This window comes from Thamnophis sirtalis, unplaced genomic scaffold, assembly GCF_051295495.1.
Source record: "Thamnophis sirtalis isolate CommonGarterSnake01/CBP01778 unplaced genomic scaffold, rThaSir2_p1.2 scaffold_6, whole genome shotgun sequence".
Taxonomy (NCBI): domain Eukaryota; kingdom Metazoa; phylum Chordata; class Lepidosauria; order Squamata; family Natricidae; genus Thamnophis; species Thamnophis sirtalis.
Window position 1 is genome coordinate 67,486,209 of NW_028261386.1, and position 22,136 is coordinate 67,508,344.

Below are 22,136 nucleotides of genomic sequence, written 5' to 3' on the forward strand. Positions count from 1 at the left end.
TCCCCCAGGAATGCTCATAGCAGTCGGAGCCGATTCTCTTGTCTCTCCTGGCTATTTAAAGGAGAAGGCAGCCTCTCCAGCAGCTGAAAGGAGATCTGGCACCCCCGCACCCGGGGACGGGCTGAGACTCTGGGCCTGCGGGGGGGAGGCAGCATGCCCCACTGGGCCCTCCCCCACCGCCCGGGGCAGTAAACTGTCCCTTGGGGCCGCAGCTGCTGAATTTAGTAATTTAGAAATCTTTTAAATGCCCAATTAAACCAAATAAGACCAAATTGAATAAAGTAATCCTACCAGTAATTCTCAACAGATCTTGGACCAGAAAAGACTGAGAGGAACTGGGATAGGAATGGAAGGCACCAGTATTTAAGCGTTTTCTCTCAGTCTTTGGACCAATCAGGCTTTGACAACAACCCACGTGTGACCATTCCCTCCCCCTCTTCTGGAAAAACGTTACAACACAACTGGCAAGCCAGAGATGGATAGAGTCAGAGCATGGTGTCAGAATATTTGAAGTTAGAAAAGTTATAGGGCATCCAGATAAAGAATGGATAAACTGAGCTTCATAAGTTTCGCAACACAGAAGGATGAACGTGGGGAAGGAGATGCCAATGGTGTTGGGTAGGGAAGATATGCTATTCATTGAATGAGTCCAGTTTTCTCTCAAGGTTTCTCTCAGTGCTGCTTAAAAAGAAAACATTTATCAATCTATGATGCCATAAACATGCTGAGAAGCAGCACTTCATCAGGTACATTAATAAATGTACTTAAGATATAATTGATTAGGAATAACAAGGTTATTCAAAAACTGTAGTATCTTAACACTACCATTGCAAAAAACAGCAAAACGAAGAAAATCCAGGTATCGTTCTCCTTCAACTGGGTTCCATCCAATATCTGGATAGCCTTTAGAAATTAGCAAAGGACAGTTCTGCAAACCGCAGCCAGCCAAGTAGCGAACTACCTAAGAACAAGACAAAATTAAACAATAGAAGCATTTACTGCCCTTGTCCCTCCCCCTCTCTCTGTCTATGTATATATATTTTACCAATGCCTACATTTCATAGTTGTCTTATAACATGTTACCCAATTTGAAGATGCTCATTACAAACTTCATACTCCTAGACTCTCCACCCTTCTACATCTTGGCTCTTTAAATCTTCACCTATAATTCTCTGACTGTCCTTTTGTCCATAGTAGTCTTAGCTCCTTCGCCTTCAACTCTGCTTTTGGCTTAATCATAGTTCATTGTATTTACCTTTATTAACAATCTGATGGTCAATACATCTACAGAAAAAATAAATGTACTAAATTTTTACATTTATTTCTATTCTGGAAAGTGTATACAGTTCTGATTTTCTCTTATGTTAGTGATCACTTTTTAATAAATTGTATTTCTGGTACTTCTGTCTCCCATTATTTTTCATGTTGCTCCCACAGACTGATGGCATTTTTCACAGACGCATGGCATTTTCTGTCCATAGATCTACTCTTCCAAGAAAGCTTGGTGTTTTTAAGATGAAACTAAAACCAAGCTTCCCTTCCGTTTGTCTGTGTGTGTGAGAGAGGAGGGAGGGAGAGAGAGAGAGAAATCTCCATATAAGTTAATTGCTGTATCCAAATTGGTGGTCCATCATTGACATTTTCATTCTCAGATTCTGTGGAAATCTACTACATATTGCACCATAATATCAAAATAAGATCCCTACCTCAAAATGTTTTTGACTGGAGTTGCTGGCAAACCAATCAGTTATTAAACTTCTAGGTGATAGTATGAATTGTGAGTCGTAATGTATATGGGATTCTTGTATATGAAAATTACATTGCTAACAGGATGCAGACTGCTCTTACTGAATGTTAAGAAATATATGCAGACTTGCAAAATATAGACTCTGTAATATTACTTATGATTTACCTTCTCTAAGTCAGGTTCTCTTAAAGCCAGTGCAAGCTCATTATTATCCATTACCGATGCTGCTGCAACATCTAAAGGTGTTGATCCACGCATAGAAGGAGAAGCTATCAAATGAATTTCAGAAATTGGCAACATGTTAAAACAGCACAGAATCCTATTAACATAATACAGTAGATAAATGAAATATTTCAAATTTGAAAACCACATTTTATAATATACAGCCATGCTTTTGTTGAGACAATATCATCCAAATAATACAACTTGTACTTATTGTACATTGAAGTTTTATTCCATATACCAACTGAGCATACATTTTCAGTATTTAGGGGATATGAGGATACAGTTAAAAAAAAACATATCTTTCCCAAGCAGGCTAAACTGCATAAATGGTCATTTTTAGTCATTTAGTCATTTATTTGACATTTATAGGCCGCCCTTTTCCCTGAGGGGACTCAGGGCGGCTTACAATTAATAGGAAGGGAGTGCAAGACAAAACACAAGAAAAAAAATGTGTGAATAAAAAAATAAACCAGTAAAACACAACATTCATTCAGCATTCGGGTGGGGCAAGGTTAGGGTCTTATCCCCAGGCCTGACGGGATAGCCAGATCTTGAGGGCTATGCGGAAGGTCTGGACGGTGGTGAGGGTGCGAATCTCCACGGGGAGATCGTTCCAAAGCGTCGGAGCTGCAACTGAGAAGGCTCTCCTCCGCGTAGTCGCCAGTCAGCACTGACTGGCGGATGGAATTCGGAGGAGGCCTACTCTATGCGATCTGATGGGACGAAGGGAGGTAATTGGCAGAAGGCGGTCTCTCAAATAGTCAGATCCACTACCATGGAGGGCTTTATGAATGGTGAGTAGCACCTTGAAGCGCACCCGGAGATCAACAGGTAGCCAGCGCAGCTCACGGAGGATCGGTGTTATATGGGCGAACCGTGGTGCGCCCACGATCACTCGCGCGGCCGCATTCTGGACTAGCTGAAGTCGCCGGATGCTCTTCAAGGGCAGCCCCATGTAGAGCACATTGCAGTATTCCAGCCTGGAGATCACAAGGGCTCGAGTGACTGTTGTGAGGGCCTCCCGATTCAGGTAGGGCCGCAACTGGCGTACCAGGCGAACCTGGGCAAATGCCCCCCTGGTCACAGCTGACAAATGATGGTCAAAAGTCAGCTGTGGGTCCAGGAGGACTCCCAAGTTGCGGACCCTGTCTGAGGGGTATAAATTTTGACCCCCCCAGCCTGAGTGATGGGACGTTGGCCAAATTGTTGGGAGGGAAACACAACAGCCACTCGGTCTTGTCTGGGTTGAGTACCAGTTTGTTAGCTCTCATCCAGTCCTTAACGGCCTCAAGACCCCGGTTCATCACGTCCACCACTTCATTGAGTTGGCACGGGGCGGACAGATACAACTGTGTATCGTCCGTGTATTGATGGTATTTTATCCCGTGCCTCCGAATGATCTCACCCAGCGGTTTCATGTATATGTTGAATAGTAGGGGGGATAAGACCGAACCCTGCGGCACCCCATAAGTTAGGGGCCTCGGGGACGATCTCTGCCCCCCCACCAACACCGACTGCGACCTGTCCGAGAGGTAGGAGGAGAACCACTGCAAAACAGTGCCTCCCACTCCCACCTCCCGCAGTCGTCGCAGAAGGATACCATGGTCGATGGTATCGAAAGCCGCTGAGAGGTCAAGGAGAACTAGGATGGACGCATGGCCTCCATCTCTGGCTCTCCAGAGATCATCGGTCAATGCGACCAAAGCGGTTTCTGTGCTGTAACCGGGCCTGAAGCCGGACTGGAAGGGGTCAAGATAGCTAGCTTCCTCCAAGGTACGCTGAAGCTGGAAGGCCACCACCTTCTCAACAACCTTCCCAACAAAGGGAAGGTTGGAGACTGGACGGTAGTTATTAAGAACGGCTGGATCCAAGGATGGTTTCTTCAGGAGGGGTCTCACCACCGCCGCTTTAAGTGCGGCGGGGAAGTGCCCCTCCCGAAGGGAGGCGGTAACGACCACCTGGATCCAGCCTCGTGTCACCTCACTGCTGTTGGCAACCAGCCAGGAGGGACACGGGTCCAGTATACAGGTGGAGGCGCTCACAGCTCGCATAGCCTTGTCCACATCCCCGGAGGCAACATCCTGAAACTCAACCCAGAGATGGTCTGCCAAGTTATCCCTCTGTGTCTCGGCTGGATCTGCGGGAGTGGAGTCCAAGTCCGACCGAAACCGAGCAACTTTGTCCGCCAAGAACTGGACATACTCCTCAGCCTTACCCTGTAAGGGGTCCCCCGCCTCCCTCCTATTTAGGAGGGAGCGGGTTATCCTAAACAGGGCAGCTGGGCGGGACTCGGCAGACACAACCAAGGTGGCAATGTGTGTTCTTTTAGTTGTCCTTAGTGCCCGGATGTATTCTTTGGTGCATGCTGTCAGAAGTGCTCGGTTCGATTCGGACCTATCGGACCTCCACAAGTGCTCTAGGCGTCTCCTCCGGCGCTTCATCTCCCGGAGCTCCTCGGCAAACCAAGGAGGCCTCCGGGATCCGCCGACCTGGAGGGGCCGTAGTGGCGCAATCCGGTCAAGAGACTCTGATGCTGCCGAGTGCCAGGCAGCAACAAGTCTCCGCCAAACTGTGGGCGAGAGTATCGGGAGCCAGTGAATAATACATAATAATAAAAGTAATGATAGCACATAATAATAAAAGTAAGAATAATTCATTATTAAGAGGTGTTGGAAGCCTTGAAACATCTTAGAATGAATATACAAAGTAGCCATTAATTTGTGAACCCCAAAAAGAATTCACAGCAATAAATACAAAATGGGTAGTGTATGGTAGGGAAAATATAATACATATTTACCAAGTCCAACACTGCTGTTTTCCAAAAGATAGCTTAGATGGTCAAACATGGCTTTCTGATTCTGTCTGCTGATGCGGCAAAAATAACACAGAAAACGACAGCAGTTTGCCACCATCTTAGGAAAGGTGATTTCCTAGACAAACAGTACTATGTTAGAAAAGAATAGTACATATATATAAACCTGAGGATAAAGTTATTTCCTTTTTTATGTAATTTTCTGCAAAACAACTCCAATACTGTATCTAGATACATATTTGAGAATCGAACAAATCTTGATTGCTTAAATTTTGGCTCCATTAAAGTTGTTTCTGTGCATTATAAAATGAAGCAGATTGAGATTTGGTCATAATAGATAAATGGAAAGTTCAGTTCAGTTCCATTATTCATGAGATTAAAAATTGTAAACCAAAGAATCTCCATCCAAGGAAGATGGTACATTAGTAAAAACCACAGGATGTGACCTTTATTATCAAGCAAATCAAGTGATGGCTCCACTGTAAAAATTCTCTGGCAGAAGTAGGGGGGCATGAAATGTGTTCCCCTGACATTTGAATGCAAATAGTGGATTAATGCAAGAACAGAACTTGTGCTATGATATCATAGAGTGTCATTGTGGCTAACTGAAGATTCCAATACACTTTGGCCAATTTTTCAACAAAGGAAAATTCTAAGTACATGACCAAGAAAATCCTAGCATCCTAAGTATTGCCTAATTGGAGAAAAAGAGCTGCATTGGGAAAAGCTGGCTCTGATATTAGGTTAAAAAAAACCAACAAATATTTGCTCCTTATTAATAGTCTGCTCTCTGACATTTCCAGAATGTTCTTCCCTTTCTCCTCACAAATCAAGCCTGAATTTTGCTTTGCAAAACCCTCCTCCATATTCTCATTTTTTATGCAGATTCTATAATTTCAGTCCCTCTGCCTTCAAACTTTCTCTCTGCTCAAAGAAAGACTTTTCTATCAAGTTTAAGTTTTAATTTTAAATTTTGTTATTGGCGCAACAAAAGGTAGAATAATTTCCTAGGATCAAAACATACATCGGACCAAATGTATTGTCTTGAAAGTCTCCCATCTCTACTGTTTCAAGTAATCCCTTCTTTGAAAATGATCATGATAGCTCTATCTCTTAGAAAATACGTTCTTAACTGCTTCAACTACCAACCCTGTTTTCATACTTTAGAATTACTGCTGAATTTTTCTGAAATGTTTTAATGGTAGATTGCCAAGTTAATGTCAGCCAATTAAGCTTGCTGACTTCTCCATCATTGTATGCCCGTCCCGCACTAAACTGTGACATGAAATTAAAGTATTGCCTCAACCTTTCCCCCGCTTTCTCTCAGTATTTCCCTGCATAAATGTTTGGGCAGCCCATGCCACAAGATCTCTTGACAAGTGGTTTCAGTAGTCATTGTTCACTAGATTTTTCCTTATTAAGTAGACAGAATTCAACATACAGTATCTCTACATTTATCTGTAGAGAGGTTTACCTGCAGAAATCCAAAAGTTAGCAAATAACTAAACTGATGTATTTCAACATCCTTCAAATAAATGCACACTAGATAATATTAGCACATTGAAATATATGGCAATTAATGTATATATATCCTGTGTAGACTGAATTTTAATGACCAGTTGGAAAAAGAAGGTAAAAAAATATGCTATTGTAGTTTCATTCTTCATTTGCACATATTTCTTCACTTGATCATAGCCAAACAGGATTGTATATTGAACTTATCATTTGGTGGAGGAAGAAATGGAAAAATAAATCACATAGTCATGTAATTGGGCATCTAAGTACATACGTTTGCTAATTAGTTTATATACAATAGTGACCTGAATAGTTGATAAATGCACACACACCTCAATTCCACTTCCTATAAAAACCATACAGTTCAGACAGTATAAGTGTTTGGATAAAGGGCCAGTTTAGGACTAATTAAGTTCTACAAACTAAATTGTCCCCGTAAAGCCTGTATTTTAATAAAATTTGGGCATGTAATTTCATGAACTGAAATACATGACAAGTAGCATAAACATGGATAAAGGGGTATCTCCCAGTTTATCATTAAATAGCTCAGACTATCTGCTGCTGCAGCTGCTGAGAAAAACTTAAATGAGAATTATTTGGTGAGCAAAACAGTTCAGCGGGTCTTCAGCCAAGGTATTGGATGTGCACCCATAACCCCACAATATGCCAACATATTCATGGTTGACCTAGAAAAATGTTTCCTCAATTCTGAATCATCAAACTTCAATGGAACTTATGTTAAGTTAATGTTAAGTTCTCATTAATTTCCATTAAGACTATCACACTATCAGCCTGAACCTGGTCCACTCTACAGAATAAATTTACTACACTGATGTCATACTAAAATTATCTGATGGATTCAAAAACATTATGTTAAACAGGAAACCTATAGACTGATGTGCATACCTCATGCTTCCATATTCCCTTTAGAATATATCATCCAAACTACTTTCTGTAGCCAAGATCTACAATACAATCACATTTGTTCTGACTTATGAGCCAAAGGTAAGCTAACTGATGGAATTAAACAAAGCATTCAACAAGATCAATATTCAAATCAATAGAGCCAGATTGATTCCCAGGGAGAAACCACAAAAACAGATTTCTGCTGACCTACAGCTCACAACGGAAGCCATTCAATGCATTTTTAATAAGCGTACTACAGTAGATGCACGCATTCTGAGACACTTGTGATAAACCCCTACTTGAACACAGACAACTAATAAATCCAACCTTGCTCATTCCAATAAATGTAAATCTTACCTCTTTTAAGCTACTTCATATGTCTGATGAAATAAGCCACAGGTCAGAAAAGCCTATAACAACATTTGTTACTCTTAAAAGATGCTACCATATTCTTTTTGATTATTGGCGGGGAGGATAATATTAATTTGAAAGTTTGCAATGGAAAGCTCTTTGTGAAACTAGGTAATAATGTTCAGAGCTTTCATAATGAACTGACAACAAAATCCATATATAAACCTTTACTTAATATTGATTGCTCTGTTTGCAGTCTGTAAAAAAATTACTTAAACTTACTTATCATTCTTAGACTTAAGTGACCAGTTTGTAGGGTGCCATTGTTAAATGTGGAAATTTGAAAATAATTTGAATCCCAAATTAAACCAAATAAGATCTGGTCTTCAATAAGATATAAGCAGCTTTGTTTGGTGTCAGAGCCAAAATTTAAATGTATATTATGCTTATACATTACCTTTGATTCTCCTCCTCCAAGTACATTCACCATTACTTCCATTACAGTCTCATGCATCCCCAATGCCCTCATAAGATTAGGATGCTGATAAAAAACTTTATTGTTCATAATGTCCCTATTTGAAATAGAAAAATAGTAAAAAAAAAAAAAAGTAAACTGAAATCTCAGTCCTTTTACATCTACTTATAAAATATTACTGTCCAATCCATACCATTTAATGTGGTTTCTAAAAAGAAAGAAAAATGGAATTTATTCAAAATATCCTAGAGCAGAGATTCTAAAACTGGTGAGTCACAAGCAAATTACTGGGGTTTCACACACTCTGCCTCAGTGGTGGGTTTCAAATTTTTTTAGAACCTCTTCTGTAGGTGTGGCCTGCTTTGTGGGAGTGGCTTGCTGGCCATGTGACTGAGTTGGAGTGGCTTGCCAATCATGTGACCGAGTGGGAGTGGCTTGGCAGTCATGTGACTGGGTAGCGTGGCCAACTTGTAAAATGTGGTGGAACTCACTTAACAAGGCTCTTGCTTAGCAACCAAAATGTTGGCTCAGAAACTCTGGCATTTGAAGCACACAAGTCTTAAAGCTGTCAAGTTACAAGACCCTTGCACACCTAACCCTTTAGGAAAAAAAGCCCAGGGGTGTTCAAACTTGACAGCTTTAAGACTTGTGGACTTCAACTCCCAGAATTCCTCCTCCAGTCATGTTGGCTCAGGAACTCTGGCACTGAAGTGTGCAAGTCTTAAAGCTGTCAAGTTACAAGACCCTTGCACCCCTAACCATTTAGAAAAAAAAACCCAGGGATGTTCAAACTTGACAGCTTTAAGACTTTAAGGTTTAGATAGGACTCTTAGAGGCAGGCGGGGCGATTGGTGAGCCAGCCAATCAGTGAGCGGCGGGTGGGGCAAGTGTGGTGTGGACGGGCAGGGGAGGAAGCTGGAACCAGTTCCAAATGGCACGGTAGATTTGTGGAACCTCTTCTATAGAAGAGGCTAGAACTGGCAGGAACCCACCTCTGCTCTGCCTGTACATATCGCAAAGCTCCTAGGAAGGCTTTGGGCACCCATCCTTCTCCTTCCCCCAAAATAATGAAGTACATGAACAAATTTGAACAAATTGGTGAATTAGACTTGAATTGGACTTGAAACTCTAACTGTGAATTGTAATTCAAGCTTAAAGAAAGTTTTTTAAAAAAATAGGAGTTATGGTTACTGCTTTTCAAATTCACATGTCATAGTCATCGGATTTATTGTTGGAGATGCCTAGTACCTATAGAAAAAACAACCATGATAGATATGAGCTGTTGTTCTGGGGAACATAGAGGAAGAAGGAATATTATGTTTGCTATCTTGAGTTATTTGAAAAAAATAATAAAGGTGATAAGACTCACATAAATAATATATAAAATAGTATCCATATAATCCAAAACGCTTTTGAGTTGTAATAATTTTTATGAATGTAAAAGGATCCGAAAATCAAAATATTTGAGAACTACTAATCCAAAGGGTAAGATTTTTTAAAATTATTTTTAGTTGAAAACTTAAAATTATTTTCATTTAATAATTCAAAAATAAAATATCTTAATATGAGAGAAGTGAAAATGATGCATTCACAGTTACAAAAAGCGGGTTTTACATCCCACTTTTACATTTAATGAGTTCCACCATTTTATTCTCCTCAAGGAAAAAAAAGAATGCTATTTTTTAATAGCTCATCAGTTAAATTAAGGCTGTTCTATATTGAATATGGATGATGCAGATTTCCAGTTGATTTATTTCTATGAGACCTTTAAAAAAATCATATATTGTTGTATAATCCAGATTTTTTAAAATGAATATATAAAAAAATTAAAAACACGATACTCATATGCTTGATTTGTAGGAAGAAACATTATGGTTTAAGTTACCTAGAAAACATATACTTTGATCTCAGAAACTTTTTCCTTATTAAAAAAGAAAGTTAATATATAAAAAACACATTTCCTATTTCTAAAAATGTTGTCTGCCATCTTTCCTATATCTTATCTATATCTCCCCCATAAAATTATCAAATAGTATCTTTTTTTTAATAATATTTATTCAAGAAAAGTTAAAATACAAAATACCAATACTTTGGTGTTTTATTGTAAAAAAAAAAGAAATTACCAATTATTATCACATGTTGTCAAGGAACCTGATCAGTTTGTATTATTTCAATTTAAGTCAGAAACTAGAAAGAAATTAATAAAAAATAAGCAGTTTTCTAGATTTATGTTTCACATATTAGCCTATTTGTCCACAATGCAAATACCTTGAACCCTATGAGAATAAACTTCTGACTATCACAATCTTCTCTCCTACTAATCAATCAAAAGCAATTATATAACAGTTAAATTACATGTAGAAAGAAAGGTTTTACCCTAATCCACGAATCATAAGCTTCTCTTCTTCCTTGCCCATCCTAACACTGAGGAGAGAACGGATCTGGCCAAGAGATGCAAGCAAGTTGATGGTATCTTCCACTGATACACCATTTATTGTGTATGTCTTGGGCAAGGCTCGAACCAGGCCACCAACCCCATCATATTGGCGATGTAGCAAAACAAACATGGCCCTCACCAACTCTGGGTCTTCTATTACAGATTCTTGAGCCCAACGTACCATAGTTTCTGATATCAGCTGTTGGAGAGTTGCTAGATGTAGAAAGCATTAAGACAAACATACAACAAGACCTTTTTTTTACCTTTATTAATAATCATCACATGCTATGCCAATTTGGATTAGAAATTCAGAACGATGAATTTCTGAAAAAAGCAAATCACCAAATAATACATAATCAAATTAGAAATTATATGTGTAAAAAGCCAATTTGAGGAAAAGAGACAGTTCATTCACTAGTTATTGGGCTAGAAAAATCGCAATTATTTTTAAAGAACCACAATAAAATAAGTTCTTTAAAATAAAGTTACAAACGGAAGATAATTGTTTAACCAATTAAATTTATAAAGCAAGTGAATTAAAGACAATATAATAATCTATCCAATAATAGTGAGAAAAGGGGAAAGAAGCTGCTATCATGCAATGACCATCATTCCTATGATTTGTGTTCCAGAATGCAAATTAAATGGTATAAATGTGCAAGATTTAGTCTTGATGGGCTATGGGTCACATTGCAGAAGAGAATTGCCCTAACTATGAAACTTCCAAAAAGAAAGAAGCAAATAATTTAGTGTAAGTAAATGCCTCCACGCATCATTTCATTGCCTACCAAAGACCGTACACCTCCCACAAATACACATGAATGTATCCTTGCTAATGGAAAATTATTCATTTGCTCAGTATTTTGTTAGCCTATCTGAATTCTACTTGTTTTGCATCCCATTAGTTCAACAAGGATTTGCCAGAAGATATAACTTCTTAGTCAGCACTTTTTGAATGTAGTATTATGTTATAGAACATGCAATTATTTCAGAATACTATAAATTAAAGTACTGAATTTATAGACATTTATTCTGAAATAGATTATGATATCAGAATGAGAGAATTATTTATGCTTACTTAGATTCAGGTAACAACTTAAACCTTATTTTACTTTACTTACATGGTTTCTTGTTATCATCAACTAGCTTCTCTGCTTGTTTCTTTTTCAAGTGTGTGAGTCTTTCTACAAGATATAGCAGGCGACCTTTAATAGTTAAATCACTGTTTCCATCTAGAATTCCATCTTCATCTAGCTGAATTCCTAGACATAAATATCAAATATTTATTACAGCATTAAAACAACTAAACAATATATCTGTACTCATTTCCAAGACTAGCTTCAGAACTTTGAGAGCAGTTAGTAGAGTGCTTCATTATTTGAAATCATGCCTGGCCATAATTTTAGAGTATTCCAGAAGTCAAACTTTTAATTAGGAAAATAAAATAAATGTTGATTCCAATAAAGCATTAAGAGATTTCAATACGGTTTCCCTAATTTGATTGATATTTTCAAGTACATCATTTATTGATGTATACATTCACATAACTTGTCCTTTTCGGCATTGCAAAAGAGCATCCTAGTAACCCAGGGACATCACATGTGTGTTACATTCTGCCAGTATTATGGAGACTACATTTCAATCTCAGAACCTAGTTCTGAAAAAAATATAGAAAGCAATTTAATGGTAGTTGGCCAAGTCCTGCCAGTTTTATCTTATAGGCTCAATATGCTTGCCCTAAAGCTAGATCAAGGCAGCAGTTGTTATATGAGATAGCAGGTTCTTGAAGACAATATGGATACTGCAGTTCTAAAACTGTATTCAATGCAATTTTAAGTGCATTTGTATTAGAATTACATTTCACGCTACCATATTCTGTTGAATAAAACTATCTGTATTTTATTTTCTTTAATATTTGGAGCAGGGAAAAATATTCAGAGTTCAGGTTTACCACAATGTGCCATCAGATCTTCATGAAAATCCAAAAGATGATCCCTTATTTCTTCAGGACAAGGACAATCATTTTTATCATCCTTAAAATTCAGCAGCATGTTGATCTTTAAAAGCAAATATATTTGAAGTAATACGTAAGAGGTGGTATGCAGGTACAATAAAACATTTACTATAATATTACTAGATTCAAGGCATGCTTTAAAACTCCCCATGAAAGGAAAGGATGAAAAGAAGTGCATATATTTTGTTCATTCTAATGACTTATCATTATATTCACTTTGTATAGCTCAGTAATTCAGTTCCTTTAAAATATATTGAAAGAAATGATGTAGCCACATCTTTGTCTCTTGGCTTGTATATGACATTATCAATGTCATCAAGGATTCCTTTTAGTGCTGGTTAGAAATGGTTTAAATGATGTTCAGGATTTTAAAACTTAAATTAAAAATTGGTATTCTAATTTGTCGCTGTGTAGTTACATAATAATTTTAATTTATTCTTTCACAAATGTGAGCAAAGCTCACAAATAAAATCTCTTGGCACATACATGATGCTGCATTTTACCAATGGTAACTTCTGTGCATCAGGAAGTTTAAAAGAGAGCAAAATAAGGAACACAAAGAGCAACTTTCTAATAGATGTAGTAGAATTTTCCTATTCTTCTTCTCTTAGTACAAGCTCCATGACCCATAACCTGTGCTAAAATATCCCCATTCATGGCAAAATAGAAGACATCCTTAGGGGAAGGACTGGAGGGAAGATGTCAAAAGTGTCTGTCTCACTCTTTAGAATCAAATTCTAACAACTTGTTTATACAACAGTTGTAATGAATATCCAAGGCACTTTCATATTGCCTGAAGATACATACTTGAAAGACAGAAGAGAATACAGGGTCAACTGAACTCCACATACAAAAGTAGAGAAGAAACTACAGGTAGTCTACAATTCAAAATTACTATGCTGTTGAAAAAGTAATTTACAACCATTGGTTGTAAGTGATCAATAGTCAGGTGCTTTGAAAACAATGGGCATTTAAACTGTCATAATGTCCCATGCTTATGTGATCACCATTTATGCATTTGTTATAAACAACCAGAGTCAATGAAAAAGCCGGCAGTAAAATTGCATGTGAAGTCTCATTTAACAATCATGGATAATTTGCTTAATAACCAGGGCAGAAAGTGGTTAAGTTCATTATGATCATGTGATATCTCATTTAACAGTCACTTCACTTAATGATAAAATTTGCCAAGCCCAATTGTGGTAATTAAGTGAGGATTACCTGCATTTATAAACCTTTTCCACTGAAAAGTTAGAAGTATTCCAATTAGAGATGACTAAAATATGTGCATATAAAAATGAATACATCAGAATTCTACAAAGCTGATCTCACTAAAAGACAACTGCTTAATGTAGGAGTGTGTGTGTCCCCATACAGAATATTTTAATCTATATTTAGTCATAAACAGTTGAATTGATGTCAGGCCTGATCCATATTTTTCACTTTATCAAGAGTGACTGCTAAAACACAATTGCTAAATGTTATGGAAATCAGAATTCTCATTCGCCAAGGCTGTTTGGCTTTTATTTATAATCTCTGGTCCTGGAAAATTATTACCTTGTACATATTTTCTTTAAACTGAACAAACCCCTAATATAAAAATATTTATTAGGTTATTAACCTGCTCCTGTGGTGGGGATCGAAATTCTTTCGTTTTCTTGGCTGTCAGAGCTGCTGACATATTTAAAGCCTGCATAACTTCATTATATCGGAAACGCTGATTTTCTTGAAGTTTTGCTACAAAATCATCTGAAAATGCTACAATGGCTTCTATTCTATGGCGTATCTGGAAGTCACATAGATATTGGAGTAAATGGCACATCTGAAATAGAATTAATAAAACAAAACAAAATAAATGGGGTAACATAGTTTTAAAACTATAATTTCAGATATGGGGTATTTCTTTTATTTCACTTGAGTCATTTTTTTTTAATACAACCTACGTCCATTGTTATCTATTTCTATTTTTTAAACCTTTCATTGTCTCCATTTCAAAATATTGAAAAATTTTCTCCCCTTATCTTTCCCTCAGCTTAAAGTTTTAATTTCATTTTGACCACATTATTCTGATTAATGTATATTTATTGCTTATTGACAGCTTTACCATCAATATTCTTCTTTTTCTCAACATTCTTCTCAGTATGCATATGTTGTAAATATTCTTTTCTATTTGTATTCACTTTTGTCTATGTCCAGAACGTTTTCTTAAACTGCCAACCCAAATTTTTCTTTTTTTATGTTTGTGCATATATGGGCACATAAATTTTTCTCAGGTAGAAAAATAATCCACAAAATATACAATTACCTATGCATTCTTTCATGATTACCTGTAATTTGACAGGTTCAGGAAGCTTCATTTGAAGAAGTCCTTCTTCTGGAACTTTCTCTCTTCTGATTTCATCCACACCTGTCTCTAAATTTAGACTTTCTTTAACTAGTTCCTTCACTAATATTCGGGTTTCATCTTCATGGCCGTTATCTTCTTTAAACACACTGGGCTCAATGAGCTGCAAGATATGCTTCAGATCTTTATGGTGGAAGACTCCCATTATAAGAAGAGTATAAAAAAGCTTGATCAAAGGAACAAACAGAAATTCTGTAGTACCACCTACTGGATCTCTGACATGAAGGCTACCCTCCTGAACTGCTTCTGTCAACATCTCTATGGTTTTAGACTTTAAAATTTCTAGAGGAAATTCAGGACTATATTGGTAGCACTCACTATTAATTCTTACAAAACTGAGAGAAGAAAACTGTATTCTGGGTCGTAAAGATGTACTAAGCCCGATACCTGGTAGGCCATGCTTTTTGTGTTCATCAGGAAACAAAGTAATGCTTTTAGTCTCGTCTGTCATTGGGACAATGAATTCATTGTTCATCATCAACCTTGCAGTGGCATAGCTATTAAGGTGAATATCAATGAGAAGATCATAATAGCCCACACGTAAGAAGCCTGGCATGTATTTGTTCTCAATTGCATAGAGAAGCTGAGATTCATCAACATGGCTACACATAGCATGTGCAACTCTGTTATTCCCAAGAGCACACACTGCTGAGTATAGTCTGAGAGTATGATAATGAAACTTTAGCAGTTCTTCTTGTTCTGACAGTTCTAAAATATCTATAGACCTGCAATAAAAAAGAAGAAGTAAAATAATTAAAAATACCAGATTTGAGGGGTTTTGGGTGTGGAAAGTGCTTTTACATCCATACAATCAGTTTTCTAAGAACAAGTTCACAATTATTATCTTACTAAGTCAGTAAATTGATAAGGCTTAAAATTTAGAATACATTTACATATGCAAACATGGAAACAAGTTTGGTTAGACTTTAACCAAAATAGTTTTTTCAGTGACTAAGTACAACTCTTTATTGAGTAATTAAAATTTTTCACCAAGAATTTAGTTTCTTTCTTACTCTTTGATGTATTCAATAACTATAGCTAACAATAGTTGGATAATATTTATCCTTTGGAATTAAAAACACAGTCTTGCATTGGGAATAACCATGACTAATAGATGACATCTTTTGCAAAGAAAGACTTAAAGGTATTTCTTATGATTGATGAACATTAGTTGAGGGAAGCAAAAATAGATTCTGCTGTTAGAAAATTATGGGAAGGCACCTAGAAATTAGCCGGTCATTAGTTCATGGCCTTAACCATGAAAGACAGTTGAGTGAACTCTGAATCAGTCATTCTCTCTCAGTCCAACTTATCTCATAGAATAGGTTATTTTGTGCAGAAATAGGAGGAAGAACAGAGGTGCGGTTCGGACCAGTTCACCAGAACCGATAGTGTAAATCGTGGATGGCCCCTCCATTCCATCCCGGTCCTATGGAATCACATTAGGCCCCTTTTTCATGAAAAGTACATGCGCGTAAGGTATGCGTGCTCACATTTGCGAACCGGTAGGGAAGGTAAGCGAATACCACCCCTGAGAAAGAAGTTCTGTTGGATATTTTCACTGCCTTGAGTGAAAACCTGGCTTTGCCGGCAGGCCTGGGGGTGATGAGTTCCCTCCCCTCTCGACATGTATGGTTGTGCGACTGTTGTTTACTTTTATTATTTGTATTTTGTTTTTATGTTCCCCTTTCCCCCTTGAATTGTTCGCTGCCCTGAGTCCTCCCGGAGAAGGGCGGCATACAAATAATAAAATTCTATTCTATTCTATTCTATTTGTAAAAATAATGAAGGTGGGATACATAATAAAATAATAAAAATTAAAAGAATAAAAATTAAAAGAATAAAGAATAAAAGAATAAAGAATAAAAGAATAAAATATTTAAAAAATGAAGTAGTAAAATAAAATAAAATACAGGTGATAAATGGTGTAAACTAGATTTACCTAGTTTCAATTTTCCTTTCCTATTGTCCTTCTTCCCTTTGCATATTTGATAGGATTTTAAGAATATATACTAACATATTCTTTTTTTCACATATATAAATTACCATTCACTTAAGGTCAACATCTTATTTCATTTCATCTGTAAATGCAACCAAGGAATACCTGTTTTCCTCTGGAATGTGAAGGGACATGAACTGCAAAGACTCCAGGCACTGTATTGACCAGCCCTGCCGTTCATTGATCCGTGATATATCAATTTTCAGAAACTGATTTGGCACTCTGCTCCAAAGAACATGTGTCAGAAACTGAACATGGAGACGGGGTGGGCATTGAGGAAGTGGATTTTTGTGCTCACTTTTGAATAAGCCAGCTGACAATGGCATTACGTTCTGAAAACAGAGCAAAATAATAAATGCAGTAAAACAGTACTGCAGTAAATGCAGTAAATTGGAAAAAAAATAAACCCAAACACACACACACACACACACACACACACACACACACGAAATGGTCAGGATTCATACATTGGGAGAACAGGTTACTTACCTGTAACTGTGCTTTAATTGTCATCTTATGCACTCATACATAAAGATCATTCTGTGAAAATGTAACAAATATAACAAACATTCTAGCGGATGAGATGGAAGGGGGAAGAATGCACGAAAAATAGATTGACTGATGTGACTGTCCAAAGTTACTTTTGACTGAAATTTGACTATAATCGCTCTGACAGTATGAAAATATGGTGATCTATGCAAACAGAACATGTTCTCCTAGTCAATGTGATTTTAAAAGTTCATTATCCATGGATGCTAGTGATTCAAAAAGCTGAAGAAGCTTCTTGGATGAGAAGCAAAACGTCTTCAAAGAAAAACAAGAAAATCAAGTTGCCTCTTGAAAAAGCACCTTTGGGACAACAATGACTTAGATGACTGAGAATCTCCATAGACAGGAACACCATGGTTTCCTAGGGAGGAGGCAGTACATTTTGTACAGACAAAGCCCAAAATAATAAATTGTGACCAAGGAGGCCAAACTTGAATGGGGGAGGGTGAAATAGGTTCCGGGAAACCACATTCTAAAATCTCTCAGGGTATATCTATTATACCCTGAGAGGTTACAACAGGGATCCTCAAACTACAGCCCGCAGGCCATATGTGGCCTGCCGAAGCCATTAATCTGGCCCACACAGGACCATGAGGATGCCCTGCCCACATCGCCCCACCAATCCGCCAGCCCCCACCCACCTTCTGGAGACCAAGGAGGCCAAAAACAGGATGCGTTGGAGGTCTCAGAAGGCCAATAGTGGGCCCGGTTTTGTGTGGCAGAATGGTACTAGAGGCCGAAGAGGCCAAAAATGGAACGCACAGAGGCCTCAGGAACATAACAAATTAAAGTTTTAATTTGTGTATATTGTTTAATGGACTTCTAAATTGGCCACACCCACCCAGTCACATGATTACGCCACGCCACACACACACACACACACACCAGCCAGTCCATCTCCCAACAGTCTGAGGGGCCGTGAATTGGCCCCCTGTGTAAAACGTTTGAGGATTCCTGGGTTAGGAGGTTACAGCTTTAGTCTGCCAAGATTCAATCTATTACGCTAAAAAAGGCAAAGAACTGGACTCTATTGGATTCTATTGTGTCATCTTTGGACTTGGGCCTGATATTGCATGGAAGAACATTGTCCCAACAAACTGAGGGATTATATATATACATATTTTAATGCTGGCACAGAATCAAACCTTTCCATAAATTGAAAAGTATCAACAGAAGAAAATATTTGTGGCTTAATGTTGAACTGTGGGGTCCTTGGTGCTCCCTGAGCTTGGTTGTTTTCTTGTAAACATTTCATTCTCCAGGGTTACCTAGTTGGATAATGAAACTTCTGTAATAAAACAGCCAAGCTAAGGGAGCCCCAAGAATGCCTCTAAATAGTATATCAAACATGATAGCAAAATTTGGTTTGGAATGAAGCTATCAATAACCAGTCTGTGTAAAGTATAACATAGCATTCTTCTGGGCCATTTGGCAGGGTTGGATCTTGGAAAAAATGTTCTGCAATTATTTTAGTTGTTCTATTCCAAGAAGATGCCTTTGACACTTGTTAATTGTTAACCAATGGTATTCTATTGAACTCCACTTTATTCCTATGTTGCATAATGTCTGCATGAAACCATTTAGTTTTTCCAAAAAGCTTTTTCTGAAAGGGATTATATTCTCCCAGCAAAACCAGTTCACAGATTGGGAATGCTCCTGAATTTCAGCTGTCACTTGCAGGTTTTTTTTCAATATTAAAACCAGTGTATCAATTGTGATCTTCCTGAGTATATAAAACATATAATTATCATACCTTGATAACAATATATCTTAACTACTGAAATATATTTTAGATAGTACAATCCTTGAAAGAAATGTCTGAACATTTCTTGTAGTAGAAAACACAGCAACCAATCTGCTAATCAATACAAAATATAAATATGGTATATTTCTTCTGTGTGGCTTCTAGTCTATGAAATAGGCTCATACTCTTCCTTTATTTAGGGAAAAAACCCACTCTTTTGCCAAATTTTTAATTATAATGTTTTATTTTATTTTAACTGCAATTATTCTCGCAAGTATAGGAATAGGAGTGGCAAAAGCGGGGGCAGAGTTAAAAAGGATCAGCCTAGAATCTCTAAATAGCCACCAACAAATTAAACCCAACCTTGCTTGAATTCTGTTGACCCTTATCTAACCACAAGCAGATGTTAACCATTAGTTGAAAAGATTCTTGGGTATGATTAACAACAATAAATCAGTTTAATTGGACCTTCATTGTGCATCTGATATTTCATGTCTGACAATAAGCCATTTTAAGGGATAGAATTAAGAAAAGGCATACATTCAAGTATAAACACTAAACAAACAAGGAAGAAACCAAAATTTCCAATTGATTCAGATGTCAGAGAGTATTTGGTGGTAATCTGACTCCCGGAAATGCATTTATTCTGATGAAAGTCTGAAAATTGAAGAATAACATACTCCCCTTTGATTGTGTGGCTAACTACTTCTTCAGTAAAAGAAGTCAGACTCTAACTCATATCAGTGTAATGATACAACACTGCAGAATCACTTTGCATAGTGAGATGGACAGCATATAAATTTAATATATAAAAATAAAAAAGCTGATCTGCCAGATGCCCATTAGATAAAAGTATGACTTATGTTTTGGTAGTGTAGTTGTCAGGGTTCCTTCCAAGTAACACCTCCAACAAAATCAAAACCCCAAAGCAGGCATTTTCCTCAAAGTTTGAATTTATTAGAGATGTCATACTGGCACATTTGGGAAAACCCGAATCGGAAAACCCCTGGGGATTCCCCACCCAGAGTAAAGTCAAAGTTTCTTCCCCGCATCAACATGGACATCACATGGTCCAATCATGTCACTTTCCCAACTTTAGTTGGCTCCCAGTCACGTCTCCCCAGGTGCAGGCTAAACATGACTTCCAAGGGAAAAAATGTTGTTATGGCTATATATTTCACACTGTCTCCATCCCCTCCATCCCATTCCCATAGCTTGCCCATCCACCGCATGTGGCAGCCCTGAAGATACAAATTTTAAAATGGCCTACAGGGCTGACAGTAGTGCTATTCAAATACAGATACTTTAATTAGGTCTATCATACGTTGAGGATACGGGAGTTATGAAGTCTTTTTTTTAGAGATTACCTCACATTTTCAGGAATCTTTCCTGTTTTTAGTTTATTTGTTCAAAGGGCATGAAACTTTTGGCTATGGTAAATTCCCAACCAGAACTATATATGGATGAAAAACCATGTGTGTTCTAAAAAAAGATTATGATGAACAGATTACTTGAATAAGTTAAATAGAAACTGAAGGTTTTTTTTCTTTAAAAAAAATGGAGGATATACCACCATTTTTTTCTCTTGTTTTAATATAAAACCAGAGCTTGGCATGGTTTCTATAGCCATGGAAGATAAATGGGAGATCTAAGAGAGAAAGGAATTCATTTGACTATGTTCTGTTACTGATTTTGTATATAACCCTGCATTTTTTATTCAAGATTTTCCTCTCAGTACAACTGATGGATGATGAGGAACTGAGAAAGGAAAGGTCCACACTTCTATCAATTAGGAAAAAAATTATCCCACTTTTGTTACTATTGTAAAAAGTTGGAAACAGAGTATCAGGAATGTTTTAAATACAGTAAATTAAATGGGTGATAGTTACCTTTATTCGTCCCAACTCAAATTGGAAAATGTTAGGGCTTGTGGCTTGTGCAAATACTGCAGGAAATAATTTAGTACTTGGTTCCACCTAAGTAAAAAAACAAATAGAAATAAAATAGTGTAAGTCAAAATAGATATAAAGATAGTTTGCAGACAAGAACCTAATTCACTTAAGCATTTGCCACAATAAAGTTGTAAATCTTTCACAAGCTACTATCTAAAGCTAAAATTTGGGGAAATTACTATTTTCTTTTCAAATATAATAAATATGTTCTTTTAAAAAATTAATCAGATTTTGTTGGGCAACCTATAACCAAGAAAAAAATCATTACCTGATAATAAGTGCTTAATTCTTTGCCATTGGTAGTGAAGGATAGGATACCAGTTGCAACATCAACCAAGCAACCAATCTCTAATCCATTATTATTGCGTCCTTGCCCTGGACTCATGCTTTCTCCGGCACACACCATATAGCAGTTGCTTCGTTTGATACTGCATTTCAAAAGGTTGATAATAGGTTAATGTTACAAGGCAAGCTCCCAAACTCCATTAGGCTCTGCCATATCTGTGATCTATCCAGTTCTCTTCAATATTAAAACTATTTGCTCACCAATGGGAAATTCCTACTAATACATGTGCAGAGCATTTCCAAGCAGAGAGAATATAAAGCAGCATGTATAGTTTTCTAAGAGTACTACAGGTATTAGATATTCTACATGATGACAGTTATAAAGTGTTTTTCTTTAAATCCGCTAGTACTCTTATGGGACAATTGGTAATACAGTTATTAATAAATACTGTGAGGAATCAAGCAAATAAATATATACAGGTAAAACTGTATAAAGGCAAGACTTATTTTATTGCAATTATATCAATGACAATGAATGCTTAACTCACATGTATTACACTAGGACAATTATAGCTAACCTTTTTCTAAAGGTGTGTCAAAACTCTGTGTGTGCGTGCTATCACACGCATGCACGTGCCCACCCACATGCGCCGGTGCGAGAGACCCCCCCACCTGCTCATGGGTGAGCAATCCCCGACCCCCATGCATGCATGAGCGACCA

The 22,136-nt window shown here is 37.3% G+C and overlaps 1 protein-coding gene across 1 annotated transcript in view; it reads right to left on the reverse strand.

Annotated features, from left to right (window-relative positions):
- The window catches only part of RYR2 (ryanodine receptor 2), a 276,429-nt gene that overhangs the window by 102,840 nt on the left and 151,453 nt on the right, over positions 1 to 22,136 (reverse strand). Inside the window, exons 34-45 of the mRNA XM_087718053.1 lie at positions 21,399 to 21,558; positions 21,068 to 21,154; positions 16,991 to 17,217; positions 14,810 to 15,611; positions 14,104 to 14,304; positions 12,420 to 12,525; positions 11,590 to 11,730; positions 10,408 to 10,681; positions 8,014 to 8,128; positions 4,770 to 4,902; positions 1,913 to 2,016; positions 826 to 961 (exon numbers count right to left, since the gene is read on the reverse strand). Coding sequence (XP_087574179.1) covers positions 826 to 961; positions 1,913 to 2,016; positions 4,770 to 4,902; positions 8,014 to 8,128; positions 10,408 to 10,681; positions 11,590 to 11,730; positions 12,420 to 12,525; positions 14,104 to 14,304; positions 14,810 to 15,611; positions 16,991 to 17,217; positions 21,068 to 21,154; positions 21,399 to 21,558 — 2,486 coding nt within the window. The remainder of the gene's footprint in view (positions 1 to 825; positions 962 to 1,912; positions 2,017 to 4,769; positions 4,903 to 8,013; positions 8,129 to 10,407; positions 10,682 to 11,589; positions 11,731 to 12,419; positions 12,526 to 14,103; positions 14,305 to 14,809; positions 15,612 to 16,990; positions 17,218 to 21,067; positions 21,155 to 21,398; positions 21,559 to 22,136) is intronic.